The following is a 21,705-nucleotide window of genomic DNA, read 5'->3' on the forward strand; positions in this document are numbered from 1 at the left end:
ATAGAGTGTGCAGCTGTCAGGACGGAGTCCGGCCCGTGGTCGTTAGCCCATCTGGGAAGTCCAGAGGATAAATACCTCCACTATTGCTACTAAACAGTAGCAATTACTCTATCCTTACCCTCTGAATAACGTAGATTATCACCAAGCTGGCTATATCACCAAACTAGCCACTTTCTCTTAGCACAGCCACCTTTTACCCTAACATAACATGCCTTAATAATAATAACTTTAGAATACTACTAGAGAAGGCAGAGTTATCCTTACTATCTAGGCCTTCTATGTAACGGTCTAGACTCTAAAGCTAAAGATGAGCTAGAGCTAGCCGGTTACATTAGCTTAGCCGGCTTGGCTTAAGCTAGATATATATTATCTACGCAGTTAACTAGACGTCTAGTTAACTTGTGCATGCTTTTTAGCAAAAGTTGTTAGGAAGTAGATATCCTTTATTGGCCTTTGGCCAGACTACTACAATGAGGTACGTTACTACACACTGTAAATTACACAAAAGAAAGCAAGTAAAGGTAGAAGGTACCCTTATAGTTAAGGATAGGTTGCAAATAACTGCTCTAGGGGAGTTTAGGGCGCGTAGTGATAGTAAGAAGGTAAGTAAGTAGGTGCGCGCTGAAGTAGGTAAGCTATCCTAAAGACAGTGTGGACAGTGTAATAAGACTAAGCACAACACGCAAACATGTAAGAACAATGTAGAAGTAGTCTCTAAATAATATAATAGGCTGTACTACACTGTGCAGCGCCAAAGTTTGGTGTTTTAGGCCATAATAGGGTGAAGTTTGGTGGGGGCTTGGCAAAAGTGACCGGCTCGCCTGTTGACCGGCTCGCCTGTGAGGTACGTTAGCCCTTGTTGTGGTTGAGGCATTTTGTTTATACTGTTCGCGACAGTACGTTTTGGTGGGGTCGTGGTAGAGTGACCGATTCGCTCGTGGGATACGTACTCTACGTTATAATGTTTATACAGATGATTTCTTGGCGATGTACTAGTCTGCTGCTAGGAAAGAAAGCAAGACCAGCCAGCCAGCCACCCTTTTTCTTTCCACGGACGTGCCACACCTTGGTACACCCTGAAAGCACAGCGAAAGCCTCGGCCAGACTATGGTACGCCAGCATGTCATCAGATCTTGACCTGTGTCAAAAAAATCATTTCCCTGTTCTACATCTTCGCACCGCAAAAAATTCGTCTCACCAGGGTTGCCCAGGTTGCGCTCACCGCTTGGTGTTCTCACGTCCTCCCTCAAGGGGATGTATTTGCTGGAGAACACGCCTTGGTCAGCTTTCGGGGCATGCTTTTCATGTTCCAACGGCCGCGATCGGACTGGAATAATTGCCATTCTCGCTTAAGCAAGACGACACTAAAGACGCACGCTGCTGCACGTCTGAACAATCGAAAGCGGACTCGCTTCCGACTTGAATGCGCAACGGCCTCGGAGGAAACGTTAGAGATTTGGGTACGCTGCGCCAAAAGGAAAGTCTCAAGGGATGATGGCGGCCACCTCATGAGGCCTGCTAAGCGCTTACCTTCGCGACGGCAGAATCTCAAGACGTTTCAGATCGCACGGGCGTCTACACAACGTCACCTTCCATGGGTCTTCCGTCAAACTTCTACCCCACCATGGCCCCTAAGACCAAATGCTGGTCTAGTATAGCGTATCGGCCCTATTGTAACTGAGCCGACTGACACCGCTCAATGATACACTGTATCTTCGCGGCGCACCTTTCCGAATTGCTGCAAGCAAGCTCCGCAATTGGCTCATCACGGCTTTCTACTTATATGTTTCAGACACGAATTTCTCCAGGACACCCCTCGGAAAGTATATCCTGTTGACGCTGACAATGGGGTCTGAGGGTATACAAGGAGCTGTACACATGCACAACGACTCTTGAGTCCAGGCTCCCGGACCCAAGCAGCTGATGCAGACACCGGGGTTACCGTGGGGCCAAGTTGTACTGCAGCAAAACACAGGAAGACTTGCTGTTCCAAGCAGGACGACCCTTGAGCGCTTCGCTGGGGTTTTTACTTCCGTACGACACCTCGCACCTGTACCCCTCAACTTGCGTCATAAAGCGGAGCAGCGGGCTGGTCAAGTCCTCCTGCCTTTGTTATTTTTCACGCAGCGCTGACACGTACAGATCAGCCACTCGAATTCAATGATATCCAGATATATATGCGCCGTTCGCTTTCGTCGAGGACGGAGTAGGGAATCCCCTTCGCAAATCGCTCGCAGCGTGAAGCACCGAGAATGGTTGAGCAGAAGGATTCATTGTCGCGGTTTCGTTAAGTCTCGCTGACCACAAACGGATGAGCCTGCCGTTCGTTTGTCAGCCCGACGTTGATGGAGGTGACGACCGGCTCAAGCTGATCCACTCTACTACTGCAATGCATATGCAGCTAGGTGATAGTTGCATATACGTCTTCCATCGTCGAGCCACAGTCCTCAGCTCCTTGCACATGCTGGAGGAGGGCATGGTCAGTCAGAAATTTCAGTCTGAGACTCCGCCTCCCTGCCCGCCTCGTCGTTCTGACTGAGATGTCAAGTGCTCACCAACTGGCAATCTGCAACAACACCATAAAAAGCGATATATGTATGACTATCAACCTCCACTTGCACCAACCTTCAGGCAGCTCTCGGGGCCATCTGCTGCTCAGACTGCTCCCAAAATCGCAGCTCTCGGCGGACATGTGACATACGTCAATCTAGTTGGCCAACCATCTCACTTCTGACCGCGGGGACATGCACATAGCCAGGCCAGGCCGGCATTGACCCACCTCAAGAGCATAGCCAATCCAGCAACTCCTCCATACCCACCACTCACAGCGCAAGGTCCGCCGACCGCGTTTCCGACCCACACACGCACAGCTCCAGCTCGTCCACTGATCAAAATTGCGTGCGACCATGCCTTCTTACCCTCCGCAGTCTATGCGCGAGCACCGCACCCAGCGCAAACTTCTCGTCATGTGAGTTGGTAGCGATGCGGACTGCCTTGTAGCGAGTTTCAACGTCAAGTCATGTCGAGGACTACAGCTGATGGCTCCAGGACAGATTCACGACCACCTTCGGGCCAGGTTTGCTGTTAACATGACGACACAAAGCACCACAAATTTATTTAGACGCAAGAAGGCAAAAATCAGCATCAAATCCATTGGTCAATGTGCTGTTTACAAGGTTGGTGGAAGGCCGCAGGAAGGCCGCAGTTTTGGTGTTTGCTATGATGGCTGGTGTGGCTCTGTGCACAACGCGAGACCGCATTCAGACGACAAAACACCTCAACTTCCAGCATTTGATGCTGCAGATTGTCAAAACAACAACTCCAATGAGCTCGATCCGCAGCGTCAGAAAGACGAGCAAAGATATAGTCTCAAATTACTGAAGGGAAGCAATTGGCTTGATTGTACGGAGTTGTTCTGCTTTGAGTGATTATGACAGTCTCATTGATGGGAGATGCTGCATCAAGTTGCCACCATACGGTCAGTCTTGGAAGTTATTGGCAAAACTTCCACCCGGACTTATACCCTAGCATGATTACCGGTGAGAGTGGCCCAACAGTAGACTGGTCTTGTTTAAGTGTGACGCGCTTCCTGCGGGCTGTGGACATGGAATCCTCGCAGGAACTATGTTGACAAGTGTGGGAGCCAATACGGATTGATTCGTAACACCCATGACTGATGGCGAGGTGAAGGTTCGGGGTATGCTCTCCTCACAGATCAACCAAACCGCGCTCGCCACGTCAGAGGATCTCCGATGGGGCATGATTTGGCCGGTTCTAGTGTCTGTCCGGGGTCCAGATGATTGATTCGACATGCAATGACGGCCTAGGTTCCGCATAAACTTCACGCCATCCTGTTATCTAAGAGAAGCATGCCTGTCAGCGTGCATGGCCTAGCAAGCCAACAATAGGCCGGACTCGGGAAGACCGCGCCGTTGAGTGGAGAGCCTGATCAGCTGAATGAAAGGGAGCCGACGGTGCGATGCAACCTGCAATCGGCCATTACTAGCGTGCCATACGAGTGGACGTATGGAATGACCGGATGTGATATCCAAGACACCACTGCAGCATGGGCAGATAAGGTGACTGGTTGGCAGTGCCTCGAGCTCGTGCTTGAAGGGTTGACAAATTTTGTGTCAGCCAAGAATAGCGGCTTGACTACCCAGTGGAGGCGACGGTCGATCAAAGGGCCATCAGTGAAAGTGCGTGACTACACATAATGATTAGCGGCTTTCGATTCAAAGAAATAGGGTGAACCCAAAGAGACCGCAGATGGAGGAACCCTGGAGCACGAAGGAGCAAGGGGCAGACTGGCCAGCGAGTAAATGCAGAAAACCAGCTGTGTTGCTGAAAGTATTTCGCATCTAGTCTCCACCAATGGCTCGGAAGAACGGCCGTTCAGACTTCGTGCTTAGAAAATGTAGGATAGACTGCAGCATGAACTTGGCCCGTAGAACCTGTTCGCTTCCGGGACGTTGGACTTACCAGCAGGCTTATTGCCGTTGGCCAATGGGCTGCTCGCTCGTTAGAGCTCGTGGACCAGTCCATCGCCCGGCATAGTTTTCACGGCACGTGACCGTCCCTCGCTTCACGAATACCCGCCTTCCTACACATTCGACGATTCGAGTCGTATGTCTAGAGACCAGCCAAATTCGAAGACGGACGCCGTCTGATACACAGGGGCAAGGAACATGAGGAATTTTCGCTTTTACTGGACCAGAACGCTCCATTTCCAGAGCCACAATGCGGTGATCCCTTAGCAGGTGTGATATCTTTCTGCAGCTGGAAACGCCGGCACGGCCCAGGGTATCATTGCAGCCCGTCTCCGCAGTGCTTTAGCGGCAGAATGAGCGGTATCCGCGGATCGTGGCAATATCGTTGGACGCGGCCAGGTGGGGTACCACCATGTTCGGTTGAAGGATAGGCCATACTATCATTCTTTGGTTTGACAGCGGCAAAGGCACGTAACGAAGTGCGTCGACGACTGGGCGAGAACCCTCCGCTGAGAGCATAAATAGCGGCGTGGTCTCCCTGAGAACGAACTCAGCAAGCTCGTACTCAACCAGACTCCAGTCAAAGACAGATATCTTCGAGCATCTTCCATCTCTTGATACACCATCATCCTTGTGCCTGCTCCTTCTCCAACACCAATACTAGAGGCTCCCCCTAAGGCCCTCTCTCATCCAACCATCTTGTATGTGTTGTCAATAGTCGAGTCAACCAAGGCCCCTGAGCTGACCCGAACAGCAGCCCATCCGCACTCCCTCTGAGACCATCGGTCTGAACGACGGAACACTAAGTAGGTCGGCAGGCTCTTTCGACCAAGCAATTGCCAACCGAGACTAACAATTGGTCAGCTTGCAACGGTTCAACTCTTACACTTGAAACATGTGCTTCTACGACCAACATCGATTCGGATGCGGCGACTGGAAGTGGGGTCACTTTCGCCAGCACTGTGCCAAGGAGTACCGCATCGGTGAAACCTGTGGCATGAAGCTCATTATGCAGACGATTCCCACAGGAACCAAGTGCAAGCTCTGTGAAAAGATCGACACTAAGATGCGCCGCCGGGCCGCCGAGGTCGAACGCATCAATCGCTGGCAGCGCGATGGTAACAAGTTCCGTGCTTCGATCGACAAATCGATGGAGATGATTCGAGGACTGGACTACGAGATCTACGAGCTCGGGTGCGAGCGCAACCGCAGATTGCAGCAGGTTGGACATTGAGCTGGCAGCGATCGGAGCGTGGCGTCTAAAGTTTCATGTACAACCAGGAGTTGTTTCTTTCTCGGATTGAGTCCATTCATTTTCGGCGCCTGGGTTTGGTTTGACACAGCGGAGGACTGACACTGGCTGGTGGAGGTTGAGAAGATTTTTGCCGGGCGGTACCTCTTACGATCGCTCCTTCGGTATCTCTTCTTCGTAGCTCAATAATGAATGAAATGTCTGGAAGCCATTTGATTGGGTGCATTCTTCCAGTTGGTGATGGTAGCCGCTGTGTCATTGAAGGGGCCCGACGCTGTCCAATCCGTGAACGTCGCGTAGCCGCAAATAGGGGAAAAGAGTGGTCGTGCACGGCCCAGCGGGTAAGGCACGGCGTCCCGCTTCCAAATTTGGAAGCTCAGTTGACGACCGTCCTCGAGGACGCGACCGCTAACATCCGGAGCAGCAACGACTGCCATGTGTTGGCGGGCTTGGAGGGTCGATGAGGTGTCGTTGTGACGCGCGAGAGGCAATTTTCTGGTTCGAGTTGCACGTGATAGCACTAGTCCTGTCTGGTCGGCTCCTGCAGCGCGCGCCAAGGAAACACCATGGCCCGTGCTCCACCAGCCTTGTGAGTCTTCGACACCGTCAATGATTCTTCGCTTGACGACAAGCACCCGTCTACATTCAGACCGTATCGTGTACCCGCTGATTCGATCAAACACTCAGCACTGACTCGAGCTCACATGTACTCCTGCCGCCCGTCCACTGCGTTTCGCCAATGGCGGGCACAGGTGCCCTGATGTCCAATGTTGCTTATGGCCTACCGTAGGTCGAGCTTCGAGATATATATCGAGGAGAGCTGTGTAGCTAGTATGAGGAAGTCTGAATGAGGTTGGAGCTTCCGGGAGACTACCGAATCCCGCAATTCGCGAGGTCGTTACCGAATGTCAAGTTTCTTGTGTCGAAGCGTGCTTTCTGTAGGGATCACAACTCCTTTCAGAAAGCGAGCAACCTGGAGATATGTCTGTACTGACCAGAGTGTTACGTCAGTTACCTGGATTCAGCATGAATATCAAAGAATTCTTACCCCACGTGGCGAACTCTGAGTGGCCTGAAATGCGGCCGATCACCCACGACGAGCCCTCCTGCGCCCTGATCCGATACTATGCCGCTTCGACGTCGGAACGCCCAGAGAATATGGAGCTGGAGTCCTTGCCAGCATCATCTGCCTGGTACTTTATTGGAGTAGAGGAAATATCGAGGCTCGCAAGAGATGGAGATCGAAGGGAAGGGCGGAGTGAGGCTTTTGAAGCTTTGAGAAGAGCGTTTGTCTCAAGGCGAGGAGAGTTGGCGCTTATCATCTACAGCTCTCGGAGACTTGTACCACCAATCTCCTTGTGTCAGAACGAGGTGCTCCGTGGACTTGTCATCGCGACGGACGCTATTATCCAATGAAGAACCTGTGAGTATTGTCAGCAGGGCAGGCCTTTAGACAAGACAGCTCACAACATGCACTTCTCGACACTATCAATAGGAGACATTGGGCAGCAGCTAACAACCGTGTGCATGACTGGTACATGGCTCAGGCATATCGCGGACCAATCATCGACCCAAACACCGCGGCTTGTTACTATGAGCGGACGGCATCGTTTCGCCTGACTTTGGTGTCGATCCAGGAAGACGTGTGCAAAGATTGTGGGAGCCGCAGCATTCTCGATGCAAACTACTCCCCGTTACCAATCGTGCCGACTGTCGCCGTTGTTCGAGGTCCTCGTGCAGACAACCTTAGCCCTTTTCGGATTGTCATGCTTGCCATAGCGCTCCCGCATATTGTTTGCATACCGGAACAAGCGCACCTCATCTGATGTGCCAATTAAAAATCAAACCAGGAGCTTGCAAAGATCCTTCCGCTTGGCTCCTACTACTTGCGACGCTTCAGGTTCTTTTATCAGACGCTAGATTACGGACCAACAGCCGCAAGAGCGCATCAACTCTCAACTGCTGGATCTCAAACCAATTCAAACCAATTCAAACCTAATGATAGCCGCGTATGCGTCTCAATAGACTGTTGTCGAACACCGACTGATGTTGTAAGACGTCAAGCGTGGTACAGCGTCGACCAGGGCCGTCAGCCAATGAGAGTACAGAAGTGCGTTCGCCACTCACCTCGAAGCCGCCCACATCACCCGACGAAACAATGCGAGACATGTACATCGCCAACCAATATACCAAGCGCTAAGATTCTCTGAGGTAACACTGAGACTGCGTGCAAGTCCCGGAAGAAAACCATCGCCATGGAACATCTCTGGGCGATGGCCGATTGAACGCCCTCGATTTTGTCTTGTCAATAAACTCAGCAGCAACGACATCTCATTCTTGACCTCCGATCCCGAGACTTCCCGATATCTAAAGGAATAGACTCGCACGTTTCTTTAGGGAGCATGTGTGTGATACTTTACATACGGGGTGGATATTCATCTAGTTGCTGCTTAGATGCAACTTTCGTTGATCGACATATCAGCCGAGTCGGCGCAGAGCCGGAGTCGCTGCAACTTGTGACCTGAAAATTCTTCTCTACGACTGGCATGATTGTTGAGTTCGCGCTCTGGTCTCGCATGTCATCGACTTTAGCTACAAGGAGCACGATCCATATACGGCTTGCAACGACGCTGCTCTGACTGTAGTCTGGGTTCTTTAGATGGCGCTTCTTGATAAATACAAGGTCAACCAACCTGAGACGCTCAACCAAGTTCTCAAGAGTGTTAGCGAGCGTAGTCAGAATGATCTGTTCAGGCATGGCTCAGCCACCTACTGCGTCCGCTGCCATTTCCGTGATTATTGCCGCGAGGTTGACTCACCTAAAGGCTGCCAGGTCAAGGTATTTTGTGCTAAGTGCGAACACTTTGGTTACCACACCAAGAAATGTCGCCGGGATGCTTGATACCATACCTCAGTAACGTCTAGGCAACATTTGTGTAGCATTCCGGAAAAAGACGACAAGCAGGCATGGTAGACAAACGCTCCTAAAAGGGCAGTGTAGAACACTCAAGACAACCACTCTTTAAACAAAACTATGCAACTATATATCTTCGCCTGACTACAACTTTCTGACACAAATTTGCACTGAAAAGATGGTAGTCGAAATACCCGTCTTGATTCCCTTTTTCTGTCACGACACCTGCAAAATACCACATGAATTGACTTGGCCTGTCATGCAAGTCTGAACTCAATTAGAGACCACTTTCAACCTCAGCTAAAGGTGAAAAGTGCTTCGGAGATTCTGCAGACATGTGAATTCCACGCTGGGCGTGGTACTATTGCGCCTCCTGCGCATATGCCACAAATCACGTGTCTATTTCATCCAAGAAAGGAGTGTATTGAGTGCTGATAAAGAGTAGATGTGCGTTCCATCCCACGCAAAATCGTCCTTTTGTGGTCTAGCTTTAGCTTCTGCCGGGTCACGGTACCTCATCCCCTCGAGCTGAGATGATGTCGGGTTTTCTCAAGATATCTTCTCAGAACTCTGACTGCCATCTGCAGGGCGGATTACGATGATCTAGCCCTGTTCGACGAGTTGCAGACCGACATCTGGACTGCGCGACGTTTCTGCTACCACGCGCGAGATGTGACTCACCTCATCCAAGCAGCAAGTCAAACGGCGGCTGATATGACCAGAGTGTAGTTGTAAATCGATTATCGATTCATGGCTATAATAGAGGTTCCAGAGCTGCGAAAGCGTTACGCTCACTACAGTGATTGGTTGAATGAAGCAGAAAAGATCCGTGACAATTCATGAAAGATCCCCTGATGCCCCCCCCCCTTTGGGCATTAATTTATTCCCACCTCCGCCCAATTCCGATTGATTTAAAAGTCTGTAATTCAGTCTCGCTGGACCTTTTTGCTGCGCTGTGCGTGTATCATTATGTCTCACAATTGTTGTCTACTATTTCACTGATCTTGGCCTACCGGAACCTACTAATTATGGGCGGCCAGTCTGTTATACATCGGGCCATGTGTGTGAATTTGGTTCATGCTAGGAGACAATATGAAGTACATCGAGTCTTTCAAGCGGCCTAGCTCGAATGGTCGTGTGGACTGGCGAAATTAAAGGAAGTCAAAAACTAATATTGATGCTTAGTGTATTTGATTACAACAAGCTAAGTGGTATCATCTAATTTTTCTCCTTGTTATGAGGGCGCTATCTCGTGCACTAATCCTCTATAGGCCTTCGAGGTGACCATGTACTGCTTACAGCATACACCAAGCGAACAAACCGGCAAGAAGTCCGGTACCAGCGACGGGCGTCAGCATGATTCCAGCACCTGTGCTAGCCGACGGTGTCGCAGCACTGCTGGTGTTTGTAGAAGACTGCTGGAGGTTGCCGACGTGCTCAGCACCGACTCCTGTACTGTTGACGCACTGGTTATCAGCGAGCAGCTGAGCAGTCGAGTTGAATACAATGTCCGCGCACTGTCATTGTTAGTCTAATTACCCACCAACACTCCTCGTAGGCCGTTGCCACTTACGTTGTACAATGCGCTTCCCGAGTGGCCCAGCTGAATGACCTGCACACTAGCCTCCAGTCCATTCAGCCTCTCATCTTCGAAGCCACTGTATCCAGCAGCCTTGAGTCCCTCCTCGAGGTTCGCACGACCGGCTTCCTTGAGACAGAGCACACCGGCGCCAGTTTGATTGAGGTTCTCGACGAGCGAAATGTTGAAGTTGGTCACGTTGGTGCCGAGACCGAGGTTCACGTAGGTAAGGGCGGAGCTGTGCGAGCCGTTGATTGAGACTGAGCCACCGGTCAGGGGCCATTGGGTGCGGTTTGCGATGTCGGTCGTTTCGTTGACGTTGGCGCCTACATTGCGTTAGTTGGAGAGGTCGAAGATATGGTCAAATACGAGCGGGAAAGAGGCGATGCTCAATTTGGGAATACAAAAAGGTCCATAGTTTGGATGGAGGCGCTTACAAGGGAAAATCCACTGGCTGGCAGGCTCTTCGAACGAGTCACCACGCCATGCAGGGGCAAGGAGCTTGTAATGTGCTGTTGCGCTACCTGCAAGAGCAGTCATTGCGAGGATCGTGGAGGGGAGCATCTTGATTGATTTTCGGAATTGACCACCGTTGGTTGCGGAGTATTTCGATGAGGTAGAGGTGAACAGAAGGCGCTGGAATAACACGAGATGTCTCTCACGAGATCTACCTTCCTTTTGTACCCCCGGCTCTTTCTTCCCACGAATGGTCAATGCATTCAACCGCATCTAGAGCATCCTCGTGGCTCTTGTGCTCACTTCTCGTGCCGCGAAGCCGCAGGCACGGCGTCGCTGCAGTAATCCCATCTCTTAGCGATTGGATGCCCGCTGTTTCACAAGTCGAGCGAGCTACCAATTGGACAATGAGGACTACAGAAGGTGTAGACTAGCTGAGGGCGGCTGCTTGTGGCGTGAGCCCTGGCTGCGGCCCTGCATGTGCACCCTAGAAAACGTGCTCACTGTGAGCAACTTGGCATTCAGACCTCACCAGCAAAATCAACGCTACACGCCTCAATCCTAAGCAAAGACCTTAACAAGCCTAGTATCTATTTTCCATTGATTCATTCAAAATAATTAGCCTTGCGTTGGTGTTTGCAGTCAGTGTTGCTGTCAAGGCGCGAATGCCAAGTCCGACGCGCAGGTGCAGGTACGTGCGTGCCATAGAAAACATGCTCAGTGTGAGCAAATATACGGGAAGATTGTCTGCGCCTCCTTCCGCTTTCGTCGTCGTTTAGTCTTGGCGAACGCAAGCGGCAGATACAGTCCGGTGAGAAAGCGGAAATAAAACTCGCTCATCAACGGCTCGAAGATGGTTCATTCCAAGCAATCATCGACTTTGGAAATGACTGTCACCTGTTTGTAGAGGAAGCGATGCTATTGAGGTCAATCGTGCGTGGAGAGGGTGGTGCGAAGGAAAGCCACATCTTGGCAATCATGTAGCCTAATAACAAGCGAACAACTACTGCATCGACCCTTGAGTGAGATAGATGAAGTCAGTGCTGGTATTGTAAGGGTATCGTCAAGGTGCAGGTCTAAGAAACACAATGGAACCTCCAGTCAAAGCTGGAATTGCCAGGAACGCCGATAATGCTGATGCTGGGGCTGGTCGGACATGATCGCCTAGAACATGCTGCTTTTTTTCTTCTTCAACTTATCTGCGTTGGTCTCGCTGTTTGAACGTAGTCCCCAGAAGCTCTTCTTTGCCTTCATAGGCGCCTGCTCTATCTGAGGCTTCGGGAGTCCGTTGCTGAAAAGGCTGCTCGCGCTCGTTGTGGGTCGGTGCCCACCAGGTTGCAGGTAAGGTCCTGCGGCGAACACTGGTTGCGCAGGTACCGGCGCCGGGCGTTGCTGTAGCCGGGAATGAGCAGGCCTCTGGGTCTGGAAGTGAACATGTGGAGCCGAGTGACGCTGCGATTGGGGCTGTGGGCGCTGCGAGCCTAGCAGGTTCGACTGATCGCCGAACTGCTTCCGCAAACGCTCCGTCTCCTTGTCAACTTCTGACTCTCTGCGACGACGTTCTTTTTCCTCTCTCTCCTTTGCCTTACGCTCATTCTCGAGGAACTGCAGTGTCTTCCTTTCTTCGTCAGCTTCCGCCTTGCGACGCGCTTTCCGAGCTGCCTCCTCTTGCTTCACCTGCTCCCGAGCTTCTGCCTCCACTGCCGCCTTGAGACGAGCAGTCTCTGCATCGATTTCCCATTGTGTGCGTGGATCGAGTCGGGGCGGCTGCTGCGGGAGAGCTTGCGTGGGCTGCTGTTGGCGCTGCGCAGTCCTCTGTTGCGGTCGTTGCGGCTGTGCGGGGTGCTGCTGGGATCGTGGAGGTTGTTGCGGTCTCGCGTTTTGCTGTTGAGAGTAAGGAGGACGGGATTGATGGTGCCGAGGAGGTGTTTGCTGAGCTTGCGTTTGTAGAGGCGGCAAGGAAGAACGCTGCGCACGATTGGCAAAACTGCCTGCAACCGCTGCAGCTGGTGCTGCGACAGGAGCTGCTGCAGTTTGGGCTGTGCCCGCCGAAGCTTGGGCAATCTTCTCAGGCGGGTATTGTGAAGGGCCGGTATACGGCGGTGGCGGTGGAGGTTGTGGTGTCATCATGGGCGGAGTGATACCAGGACCGACGAGTGGCGAGGAAGCCTTCCGTGTCAGAATGCCTCCGCTGTTCTTGCGGCCAACTAGGTCGACGATGTGAAAGGCCTCCCGCTGATTGTTGATGAACAAGTCCCTGATGACAGCCGCACTAAGTAGGAGCACCACCTCCAGCCCTTTGTAGTCCTCAATCTCAATGCGGTAGAGATTCGGTTCCATGATCGTCAACTCCTTCAGCATTGTGAACAGAGCTACAGCGATATCGGGCTCTTTGCTCTTTTTCGCCTTCTTTCCCAACAAGTCTGTTGACTTGCCAGTCAGATAGCATGTCATGTCCTTCGCATATCTGCCCTCTTTGCGCCAAACAAAGTTCACTCGTGGTGTGGTGACATCGGCGGCAGGGTCGTTCTGCGTGCGGTCGAGAGTAGAGGCGCTTGGTGTTCGAAAAGTCGTCTGAGGTATGCTGAACTCCCAGCTCTGCGTTCCACTCCATTTTGACTTCTGTTCCTTAACAATAATCTGCGTTTCAGGATTGTAGAGCTGTATCGCAAACTGATCGGGGAAGATAGGCTCAGGTGGAGGCGGTACTCCTCCATTCCTGCGAATCTCCTCTTGTGAGAGTGTTGGATGTGACCATCCTGGCTTTGCCATCACCTCTCCAAAGAGCACATCAGGATAGTGCGAGTCGTATAGACCTACAGCGTATGTGTTCTTCGCGGTGTTCGATGCGGGGTCGACGTGAGTGAGCGCATACTGTGCCTCGGGCTCGGAGCCATTCTGAGTATAGAGAAAGGACTCGAGGTGTTTGCTGGCTTTGTCTGTAGCCTTGAGAAAGAAAGCTGGGGTGCATTAGCGGCGATGTCATCGGTTTAGGGTGATAAGGCTGGACGCACTGGGTAGGTTCTCGTCTAGCATCGCGCATATGACGTGCTAGCGAGTATTTACGTATTCTAGGTATATATGGGAAAGAGTGAAAGCAACTGGAAGTTCGATTGAATCTGGCCAGCAGAAGGAGTTGTGATGTTCAAATGTTCACATAGATACGCGTTTACGCAGGCGCAGCTCGGGCTACCCCTGCTCTGTGCCCCGCCCGCGCCTTCCCCCAAATCGGCGAGGAAGTGAAATGTCCGTTATTCTTAGAACCCGCCACACCCCGTTCACCTTGGCCAGCATGCTTCGTCACTGTCACTCGCGCGTGCTTTGCTTGTTTTCTCGACGGCGTCGAAGTTGACCGTGAGCGTGGTCAAGCTACGCTCTTCGCACACGTGCGTCGCGAAGCCTTGTATCATCTAGATAAAGCTTGCACGACAGTTTCAGGCTGTTTGGTATGGTGCACAGCCTACCCAGAGCCTCAGAATCTCCGACCGCAGGCCATCATATCCGCGAGTACACCGGGCTCGCATATCAACACCTTGCGGTGATACTCTTGACAAGGCAGACTGTGCAGAGATTGGTCAGCAACATCGTAGCTGCGTGCGCGATTTTAATGCTGCGACAAACTCTTTCTCCTTCATCGTTACGCGTCCATGGCTTCTCGTACCCCACAATCGCAACACGCTCCTTATTTCGGCTGCGCACTCTGCTCTGACTAGTGATGATCTACATAATCATTGAAGTCATCGTCACTTCTCGAAAGCGTGAAACAATAGGGCCGTGCCCAAGGCTGTGTTACAGGGTGTACCACGTGCGGAAGCGCAGCTCTTCCTCCGGCGCAACACGCGTCTTTTGACTTCTAGATGCTTATTGCTACAGCATTACGCGGAGTCTTGGACAATCGCATGATATAGGAGAGGTCGTTGATGCTGCAGAAGTTTCTCTGTAACGGAGTTATGGCGGTGTGCTCCGCCTTGGCGGGGGCGCCTTGCAGCAAATAATCGAGCACCATTGAACCTTCATACACAAACAATGCCTGAGGCAAGCCTCTCTGAATGGTCCTTCGAGACAGCACAACGACCGGTAACAGTGTAGTCTAGGGCTCAAAGACACTTGCAAGTCTCAGACAACGAGCTTCAGGCGCACCGTAGGATCCTACCGCGACTAGGTTTGTCACAGGTGAAACTCGCTAACAGCGATCACCAAAACTCTTGTTGACACTCCTGGCCATCACACTTCTTCAACACACATTTCAGCATACTCAGAGGCATTGTTTATCTTCCAGCGAGTCTTTCAGCATTTACATAGTGTCTGTTTGCATTCTAGCCAGCGCACAACCCCAGCGACAATATGAACTCTACACTCAATATGACGCTCAAGCGCAAGGCAACGCAAGCCCAACTTGCAACCATCGCACAGCCACAGAAAAAGATCCAGCCATACGTTACAGACGAGGACTTCCGGGTGCCAGTTCAACCCACAGGAGAAACAAACCACACACGTCCGCTGACTGAGCAAGAATGGATGAGGCTGCACACATGGACTTGGCACTAGGGTTGAAGGCTACAGCTCAAGAAGTAGCGCACTATCGAGGCCCGGAAAACTTTTCCGAGAGGACTATGAAGGATTGTTGAATCAGAATTGCAAGGTCATGCGGCTTTCCAAAGGGCTTCGATGTTGCCATTATTCCCGGAATAAGTTTGCAGGATGAGCCGTGGAGCTCGTCGACGATACCCACCATGAAACATCGCCGCAGCTAGGAAAGTCTGACGCCTTCATGACTTTCTTTGAGACGAACAAGGGCCACCGGGAGTTTGCCTTCCAATGATCTTGTCCTCAAGTCTGCAATCCCGGACGTTTCCACGAAGGTTCTGATAGCCGTAATTGCGCGCATTAAGATCTGGCAAGATTCTTGCGAGACGAACACCGACCTCAGCGAGATACGCATAGTCGGAATCATCGACGATACTACTGGCGATTGCCTTCCTCAAGCTTTCCAGGGCGACTTGATCAAGCGGTCGCGGCTTGCCGAATTCGCCACTACGGAACCGAGTGCGAATACCTCCAACGGAATGCTTTGCCATCGCAGCTGGTGCAGTGGGTATCATTAACGGTAGTGGATGGGCGCTTAGCGGATGTCCGCGATCCAGCTTCGGAGGCCTGCCTGACGGCGCCTCTCTGACCCTTGTATCTTCTAGGCCATCTTCTAACGATTCCTCTTCATCGTCTTCTAGACCGGGCAGGCCGTCAAATACACGAACTTGTCGCAGGCTGTAACGAACACGTTGACTGTGTTCCGCTTGCTAAAGCCATACACCGTTACACCTTGCTCACGGATTCGACCGGCGAGTCGTGTAAAGTTGCTATCGCTTGAACCGATACAGAATTTTGAGAATCATCCCGTATACAGCAAATACATTGCATCGACGATCATCGCACCATCGGTTGCGTTTTTGCCGGTTGTGTACGCAAATTGCTGCATCGGCGTGAACGAGTGATCCAGCAAGCATTCTTTCCACCCCGTCATCTGGTAGCTTGTCCAATCGCCGTACACGAACGCTGGCCTTGCCGATGTTGGCTATTTCGACCATAAACCCACCAATTTGCTTATACGATACATTATCTGCGTCAGTCAACACGGCTATGTTATCATCCCTCATTATTGACGATGACGCGGCGCTGGAGGCCATCGAATAGTTCTTTTTTTTCCAATTTTGGGAGGGCGGTCTGGTATTGAGCAGACACCCAGCTGGCTGTAGAAAGATAGTGGCTGGGCTGATTGGACCCACTTGTGTACCCCACGAAAGAGTGGCAACTGTTATCGCCGAGCTTGAGGGTTGTTGATAGGTATCGTGTACGAAGTAGACCCGGTAGGGCAGTGATGCAAACTGATCGAAGAAAGGCCTCACTCCAATGTTTTGTCTACTCGCGAGAGCCAATGTGTCACAGTTCCTGAATATGCCCCCACGTTCTAGCAGAGTACAATCTTCTTCGTCTCAGCTTGCGACAAGTCCCAACACAGATTCCCCCAATCGCTCATAATACCAGCAGTCGTCCTTATACTTCTTCCTTCCAGGCACGATTGGCGCATGCTCTTCGCAGCTCACGTCACTATTCAGTTAGACACCAGGTTTTGAAGGAGTACGAATATCAGCGACAACGAAGCAATCAAGTTAAAGACCTCTCCCTCGCATGCAATGCTCCGTTTTCGTTCCGCGACGCATCGCACTGACTAGCTCACCAGATTCGCTGATCATGGCCCTCTCATCAAGATGTGTATCAACTTGGAACATTGAAGGACCATGGCTTTGACCCAGCTTCGCCCCTGTGTAGAGCTTGAGCCCGTCAGTCGGACGGACGCTTAAATTACCATATACAACAACTAGAAGCACCTGCGTGATGAGCCCGTTAAGCGTGATGCTTCCTCCGGCAACCGCGCCATATTCATTCTCACCGACGACTTCGATATTGTCTCCCAAAACGTCTGCGCACATATCACTCAATAGCGTAGAGCTAGCGGGCTGCAATACGAAATCGACGGCAGTATTGTAAAGCACTTGCCGATCAATTGGTGCCCACAAAAAGGAGGGACTTGGAGGCTTGGTGGCAGTCGAGCGCTCCGTCTTGCCCTCAGTCCTAGAGCAAACCAAATTGGACATCGTCCGCCCAAATACCGGCTAAGTAGTGACCACTTTGTCGAGACCCAACGAACTGCGCCAAATTAGAGAATGCCAGAAATTTGTCCGCCTAGCGCAAAGAGTGCCATTCCACACAGAGGCCCTCAGTACTCACAGCTTGAGATTGCGGTGAATGGCCGCTCACTGTAGCTCCACTTTGGTAGCGGGCTGGCAAATCTTGGACCAGCAATATAAGCGGATGTGAATTGCACCTCAAGTCGACAGTTCTTGAGGAGACAGCCCAAGTCTACCTCCTGGAATTGATGGTTTTCATGTGATAACTTTTGCACCTGGAAACACTCTGAACAGGTTTCGAGGTCTGGACAGACTGCGCAGTGATAAATGAGCAAAGGCGAGCGCGCCATGTCGCATATGTCGCACCCGACATTGCCTCTCCAATGAGGTGCATTGACAGCAGTGCCGTCAAAATAGCACGGTGATCTTGGCGGCAAGTCGTGCTCAGCTGACGAGCTGCTGACTGGAATGGCAGTTGACATTGTTTGGAATTGTGACAGAGCCAAAAGGTTAAGAACAATGCGATTTTCGATCGACGAAAGGAACTTGAAATGATTGCAGTACCTATCGTTTCTGCTTAAAGTGTCTTGATTGAGAGTATCCTTCGTTTCGTTACTATTATCGAATCGACGTCATAGCTTGCATAGAGACACCATCTACATGCGCGGTGAGCACCCCCAAACTGCACCCTCCATATGATTGTCACTAACATCCTTCGTGGGTCGATCCATACTCTAGCGCAGCCACTGGGAGCATAGTCCGAGCCTCTCCCCACGCTTTAGCCATGTAGCGTAACCAGAACAACACCATGATCTACAGGTTATCGTATTGCGACCTTCTAGTCTTCACGCCAACGAGTACCGACCTCGGTACTTGAGCTGGCTCGTAGATGCATACCTGAACATCATAAGCAGGCTCAATGCGCACATCCCCAAGCTCCAGACCGAGGTTATTAACAGCCTAGAGACATCCTTCATCATGCATCTCCTCTCCATTCTGGCCCTCATCCCCACTGCCTTCTCCCTGGCAGTCCCTCAGTCCATTCTTCCCACCGGCGAAACCGTCAAACAGGACATCATCAACATCCATAATGCCGTGCTCGCCCTCGATGCAACAGTACAAGCCTACGACGGCTCGCTCTTCCCCACGTCTCTAGTGGACGGCATACCTGTGCTGCAGGGCATAGCAAAGATCCACAAAGTGAACCGCGCCGGATTCCGGCACGCGCTTGCCGCGCTGCCGTTTAGCGTAAGCGATTCAAATGATGTGATCACCGCGGTGACGGACACTGGTACCTCCCTCATCATGCCTTACTTGCAGTATGTAAGCGACTGACGTGTGCAGTAAACATTTCCATCCCGGCCGCAACAGCGCATCTCAAAGAGAAACTCCCAGCTTTTAGACAAAGCCTGTTGATTCCTGTCGTGATAGCGAGTCTAACGCTTTTACTGTCTGACCATGACACGTTCAGTGTTGCGACGCTGGCGAAGGTGAGCCCTGGGGTGGGAGAGGCGAAGATTCAGGAGGGTTCTGATGGGGTTGCGAACATCCACCATGCGATTCAGGATGCGATTTTATTCTATACTTTGAATGTGGTGTGAAGTGAGCGTCACGATCGTTAGTTTGGGGAGAATGGAAGCCTGAGCGCAAGACAAGATATATGCGTTGAGTAGATTCGAAAAAATGTGTGTGTATTACAAGTTTTTAGGCAATGTGCACAACCAGATGCGAAGCAGACAAAAGCGAGTGATCAGCGTATAGCTGCTACCATAGGTAGAACCCACGCGCCGTAACGCCATGCAATCGAGAAACCCTAAGAGAAAAAGCGTGAGCCTGGAAGTGGAGAACGGTCTGTCGAACGACTCAAGAAAAGCGAAGCAAGTGCCAGGGTATATCCTCCACAGATCGTTACCGATAATCACTGTACGCTGTACAAACCGAATTCACTTCAAACGATCTCTCGAGGCTTCTCGCCCAACGGGACCACGACCATAGGGTATTCATCCATTCCCTCAAAGCGTGTGATAGATGGTGTCTGCACTGCGGTGTGCGGTAGATTGGGAAGTGCAGTTGGAGGTGTATTCCCAACGGGGGTCTGCGGTGCGCTCTTCAGGCCGTACTTGGTGTTGAGCTGGCTGCGCATCTTATGTTGCTTCTCGCCGAACGTCATAAGAAAGCCAATACCTGCAATAACAGCAAAGATAATCCAGACAGATTTCAAGCTCTCATTGAAAGCATTGATGATTTGTGTCTTGTTTTGGGGGCCAAAGCTACCGACGAAAGCTGCAGATGCGTGCTGGTAGGCCTGACCCCTCGCAAGCTGCGACTGAGCAGTCTTGCTGGGAATCGTGTGGAGAAGCGACATAAAACGGAGGTTGAACACCGCTCCTGGAATAGCAACACCAAAGAGCGAGCCCGTACCACGAAGGAAAGCCCAAGAGCCAGCTGCCGCCCCAGTACTACTCTCGGGCAGTTTGACCTGAACAGCTGGGAGCATGGTTGAGATAACGATACCTAGCCCTCCAGCAACGACAAGTTGGAGAATAAGCCAGACGGAGATCGGAGTCGATGGCCCGAGGAGTACGCAACAGCTGAGGCCAACGGTCATGATACTGAAGCCTGCGATATGCATGGGCTTATACTTGCCCCATAGTGACATCAGCGGGCCACCAACGGCAGCACACACTACGACGGCCAATGTGGTAGGCATGACTTCTAGTCCAGACTGACTTGGCGAGGATCCCTTTACCGCTTGAAAGAACGGAGGAAGGTAGAATTGAAAGCCGTACGTGATGAAACCGTGCATGGTCGTCAGTGCGAAGGAGATGACAGTTGTGCGGTTCGAGAACACATGTGGTGGCATGATCGGGTATTTGCAACGCTTGGAGCGTTCCCAGAAAATGAGTGTGATGAAACCAACGACACCGAATACCAAGGGCGTGACAACGGACCAGTGCGACCACGGATTAGGCGCACCTCCGGTGCTGAGTGAGATAAGGCACATGACCACTGAGAATGTCAATAGTGCGGTGCCCAGGTAGTCCACTTTTTGGAGTTCACTCAGTACGGAGACTTCCTGAGTCTTCATGCCGCCGCCAACATCAAGCCAAAAGTAGATCATGACGAAGGCAAAGAAGCAGACGGGCATATTGATGAAAAAGCACCAACGCCAGTTGATCTCCGCGAAGACGCCACCAAGAAGCGGTCCTAAGCAGGTCCCGATAGCGAAGACAATGTGCTTGATTGCGAGGTATGGTCCACGTTTCCTGAGCGGCACAATATCGCAAAGAATCATCTCGGCAAATAGGTCAATACCGCCGGTTCCAAGCCCTTGGATAATGCGTCCAAAGATGAGTGTAGCACCAGAGTTGGCGATACCGCACACAGCACTGCCAATAGCAAAGACAGTGATAGCTGTCATCATAGGTATTTTCCTTCCCCACATGTCTCCAAGCTGGCTGTACATAGGTTGGAAGATCGTACTTGCCAGTAGAAAGGCGGTTGCGACCCACGAGAACGTGGTTCCGAGGTCAAGTGCGGCAGAGATAGTCGGCAAGGCGGTATTCGTGACGCTACCTTCCAATGCCGAGAGTAGTAATGGCAGGCACATAGCGACAAAAGAGCGCCAGAAGCCTTTGGTTCGCGTCCATTGCTCTAATGGTATCCCTGAGTCCCCTGAAGGGAGAGATTTAAGAGCTGGACGGATCGGCCAGTCTTTCTCCGAGATGTGCCACTGCTGACCACGGTCTAGATTTAACTTCGCGGTCCCCTCAGCAGCAGGCGTAGGTTCCTCCGAGTGCTTCAGCGAGAAAGTTGTTGACGACGAGCCGTTGACTGCCAACGTCGTAGAAGATGGATTGCGTAGAAATGTTGCGTAGGAGGCAGTTGGAGACTGCACAGCAGTCTCGGCAATAGCGAAAGAGTATTGACTCGGACTGGGTCGGATGATCGAAGATCGCCTCGAAGAGGATGTCGATTGTGGAAAGACCTGCATAACGATGTAAAAGATGGCGGGTGAAGCTCTGTGGAGCGGTACTGGACAGCCAAGTCAAGCTATATGAGCTGGCGAGATGCTGAGAAGGAAGCTGATAGCCATAGCCAGACAACCAAGAATGCTCGAGTCTTCTTGGTAAGATCTTGCGCGTACGAAGAAAACACCCGAACATGACGTCTGTTGTGGCACCCTGGGTCAACAGATAGGTGCTGCCCATGATGCTGCTAATGGTCGGAATGACCCTGAAACAGCGTTTTGGAAGGGCTTGACATGATTCGCTCAGGAAACCAAGTTTGAGTAGGCGAAGAAAATATCGTATCGTGTACCCACGGCT

General features: G+C 51.6%; 6 protein-coding genes across 6 annotated transcripts; 2 read left to right on the plus strand and 4 right to left on the minus strand.

Moving 5' to 3' along the window:
• Positions 1-5,151: 5,151 nt before the first annotated feature.
• Positions 5,152-5,921, plus strand: M421DRAFT_423279 (uncharacterized protein). Its single transcript, XM_033593412.1, has one exon. The coding sequence runs from the start codon at positions 5,386-5,388 to the stop codon at positions 5,722-5,724; it is 339 nt and encodes a 112-aa protein (XP_033446248.1). The 5' UTR covers positions 5,152-5,385; the 3' UTR covers positions 5,725-5,921.
• Positions 5,922-9,629: 3,708 nt separating this feature from the next.
• M421DRAFT_423280 (uncharacterized protein) lies at positions 9,630-11,073 on the minus strand. The gene is made up of 3 exons (XM_033593413.1): positions 10,673-11,073; positions 10,230-10,561; positions 9,630-10,173 (listed from the first exon to the last, which is right to left on the minus strand). Exons 1-3 carry the CDS (start codon positions 10,962-10,964, stop codon positions 9,952-9,954), a joined length of 846 nt encoding a protein of 281 aa, XP_033446249.1. The 5' UTR covers positions 10,965-11,073; the 3' UTR covers positions 9,630-9,951.
• Positions 11,074-11,855: 782 nt separating this feature from the next.
• Positions 11,856-13,727, minus strand: M421DRAFT_7499 (uncharacterized protein; the record flags this gene model as incomplete). Its single annotated transcript, XM_033597094.1, has 2 exons — positions 11,856-13,651; positions 13,706-13,727. 2 exons carry the CDS (start codon positions 13,725-13,727, stop codon positions 11,856-11,858), a joined length of 1,818 nt encoding a protein of 605 aa, XP_033446250.1.
• A 1,733-nt stretch (positions 13,728-15,460) lies between these two features.
• On the minus strand, positions 15,461-16,345 carry M421DRAFT_102847 (uncharacterized protein; the record flags this gene model as incomplete). Its single annotated transcript, XM_033586835.1, has 4 exons — positions 15,461-15,812; positions 15,941-16,054; positions 16,094-16,212; positions 16,244-16,345. The coding sequence occupies 4 exons, from the start codon at positions 16,343-16,345 to the stop codon at positions 15,461-15,463; spliced, it is 687 nt and encodes a 228-aa protein (XP_033446251.1).
• A 1,954-nt stretch (positions 16,346-18,299) lies between these two features.
• Positions 18,300-19,037, plus strand: M421DRAFT_423283 (uncharacterized protein). The gene is made up of 2 exons (XM_033593414.1): positions 18,300-18,668; positions 18,722-19,037. The coding sequence occupies exons 1-2, from the start codon at positions 18,356-18,358 to the stop codon at positions 18,976-18,978; spliced, it is 570 nt and encodes a 189-aa protein (XP_033446252.1). The 5' UTR covers positions 18,300-18,355; the 3' UTR covers positions 18,979-19,037.
• A 288-nt stretch (positions 19,038-19,325) lies between these two features.
• On the minus strand, positions 19,326-21,698 carry M421DRAFT_397796 (MFS general substrate transporter; the record flags this gene model as incomplete). The annotated part of the gene is made up of 3 exons (XM_033590145.1): positions 21,119-21,698; positions 19,467-21,031; positions 19,326-19,412 (listed from the first exon to the last, which is right to left on the minus strand). Exons 1-3 carry the CDS (start codon positions 21,369-21,371, stop codon positions 19,326-19,328), a joined length of 1,905 nt encoding a protein of 634 aa, XP_033446253.1. The 5' UTR covers positions 21,372-21,698.
• Positions 21,699-21,705: the final 7 nt, after the last annotated feature.

Source organism: Didymella exigua (genome assembly GCF_010094145.1).
Source record: "Didymella exigua CBS 183.55 unplaced genomic scaffold M421scaffold_25, whole genome shotgun sequence".
Lineage (NCBI taxonomy): Eukaryota > Fungi > Ascomycota > Dothideomycetes > Pleosporales > Didymellaceae > Didymella > Didymella exigua.

What these genes read in the sequence shown, in the direction of transcription:
- M421DRAFT_423279 (XM_033593412.1), top strand. Translation starts at nt 5,386, where the DNA reads ATGTGCTTCTACGACCAACATCGATTCGGATGCGGCGACTGGAAGTGG.
- M421DRAFT_423280 (XM_033593413.1), bottom strand. Translation starts at nt 10,964, where the DNA reads ATGCGGTTGAATGCATTGACCATTCGTGGGAAGAAAGAGCCGGGGGTA. An exon ending in CAGCCAGTGGATTTTCCCTT is followed by an intron (nt 10,562 to 10,672) that starts GTAAGCGCCTCC and finishes AACGCAATGTAG; the next exon opens with GCGCCAACGTCAACGAAACG. An exon ending in CGGGAAGCGCATTGTACAAC is followed by an intron (nt 10,174 to 10,229) that starts GTAAGTGGCAAC and finishes TAACAATGACAG; the next exon opens with TGCGCGGACATTGTATTCAA.
- M421DRAFT_423283 (XM_033593414.1), top strand. Translation starts at nt 18,356, where the DNA reads ATGCATCTCCTCTCCATTCTGGCCCTCATCCCCACTGCCTTCTCCCTG. An exon ending in CACCGCGGTGACGGACACTG is followed by an intron (nt 18,669 to 18,721) that starts GTACCTCCCTCA and finishes TGACGTGTGCAG; the next exon opens with TAAACATTTCCATCCCGGCC.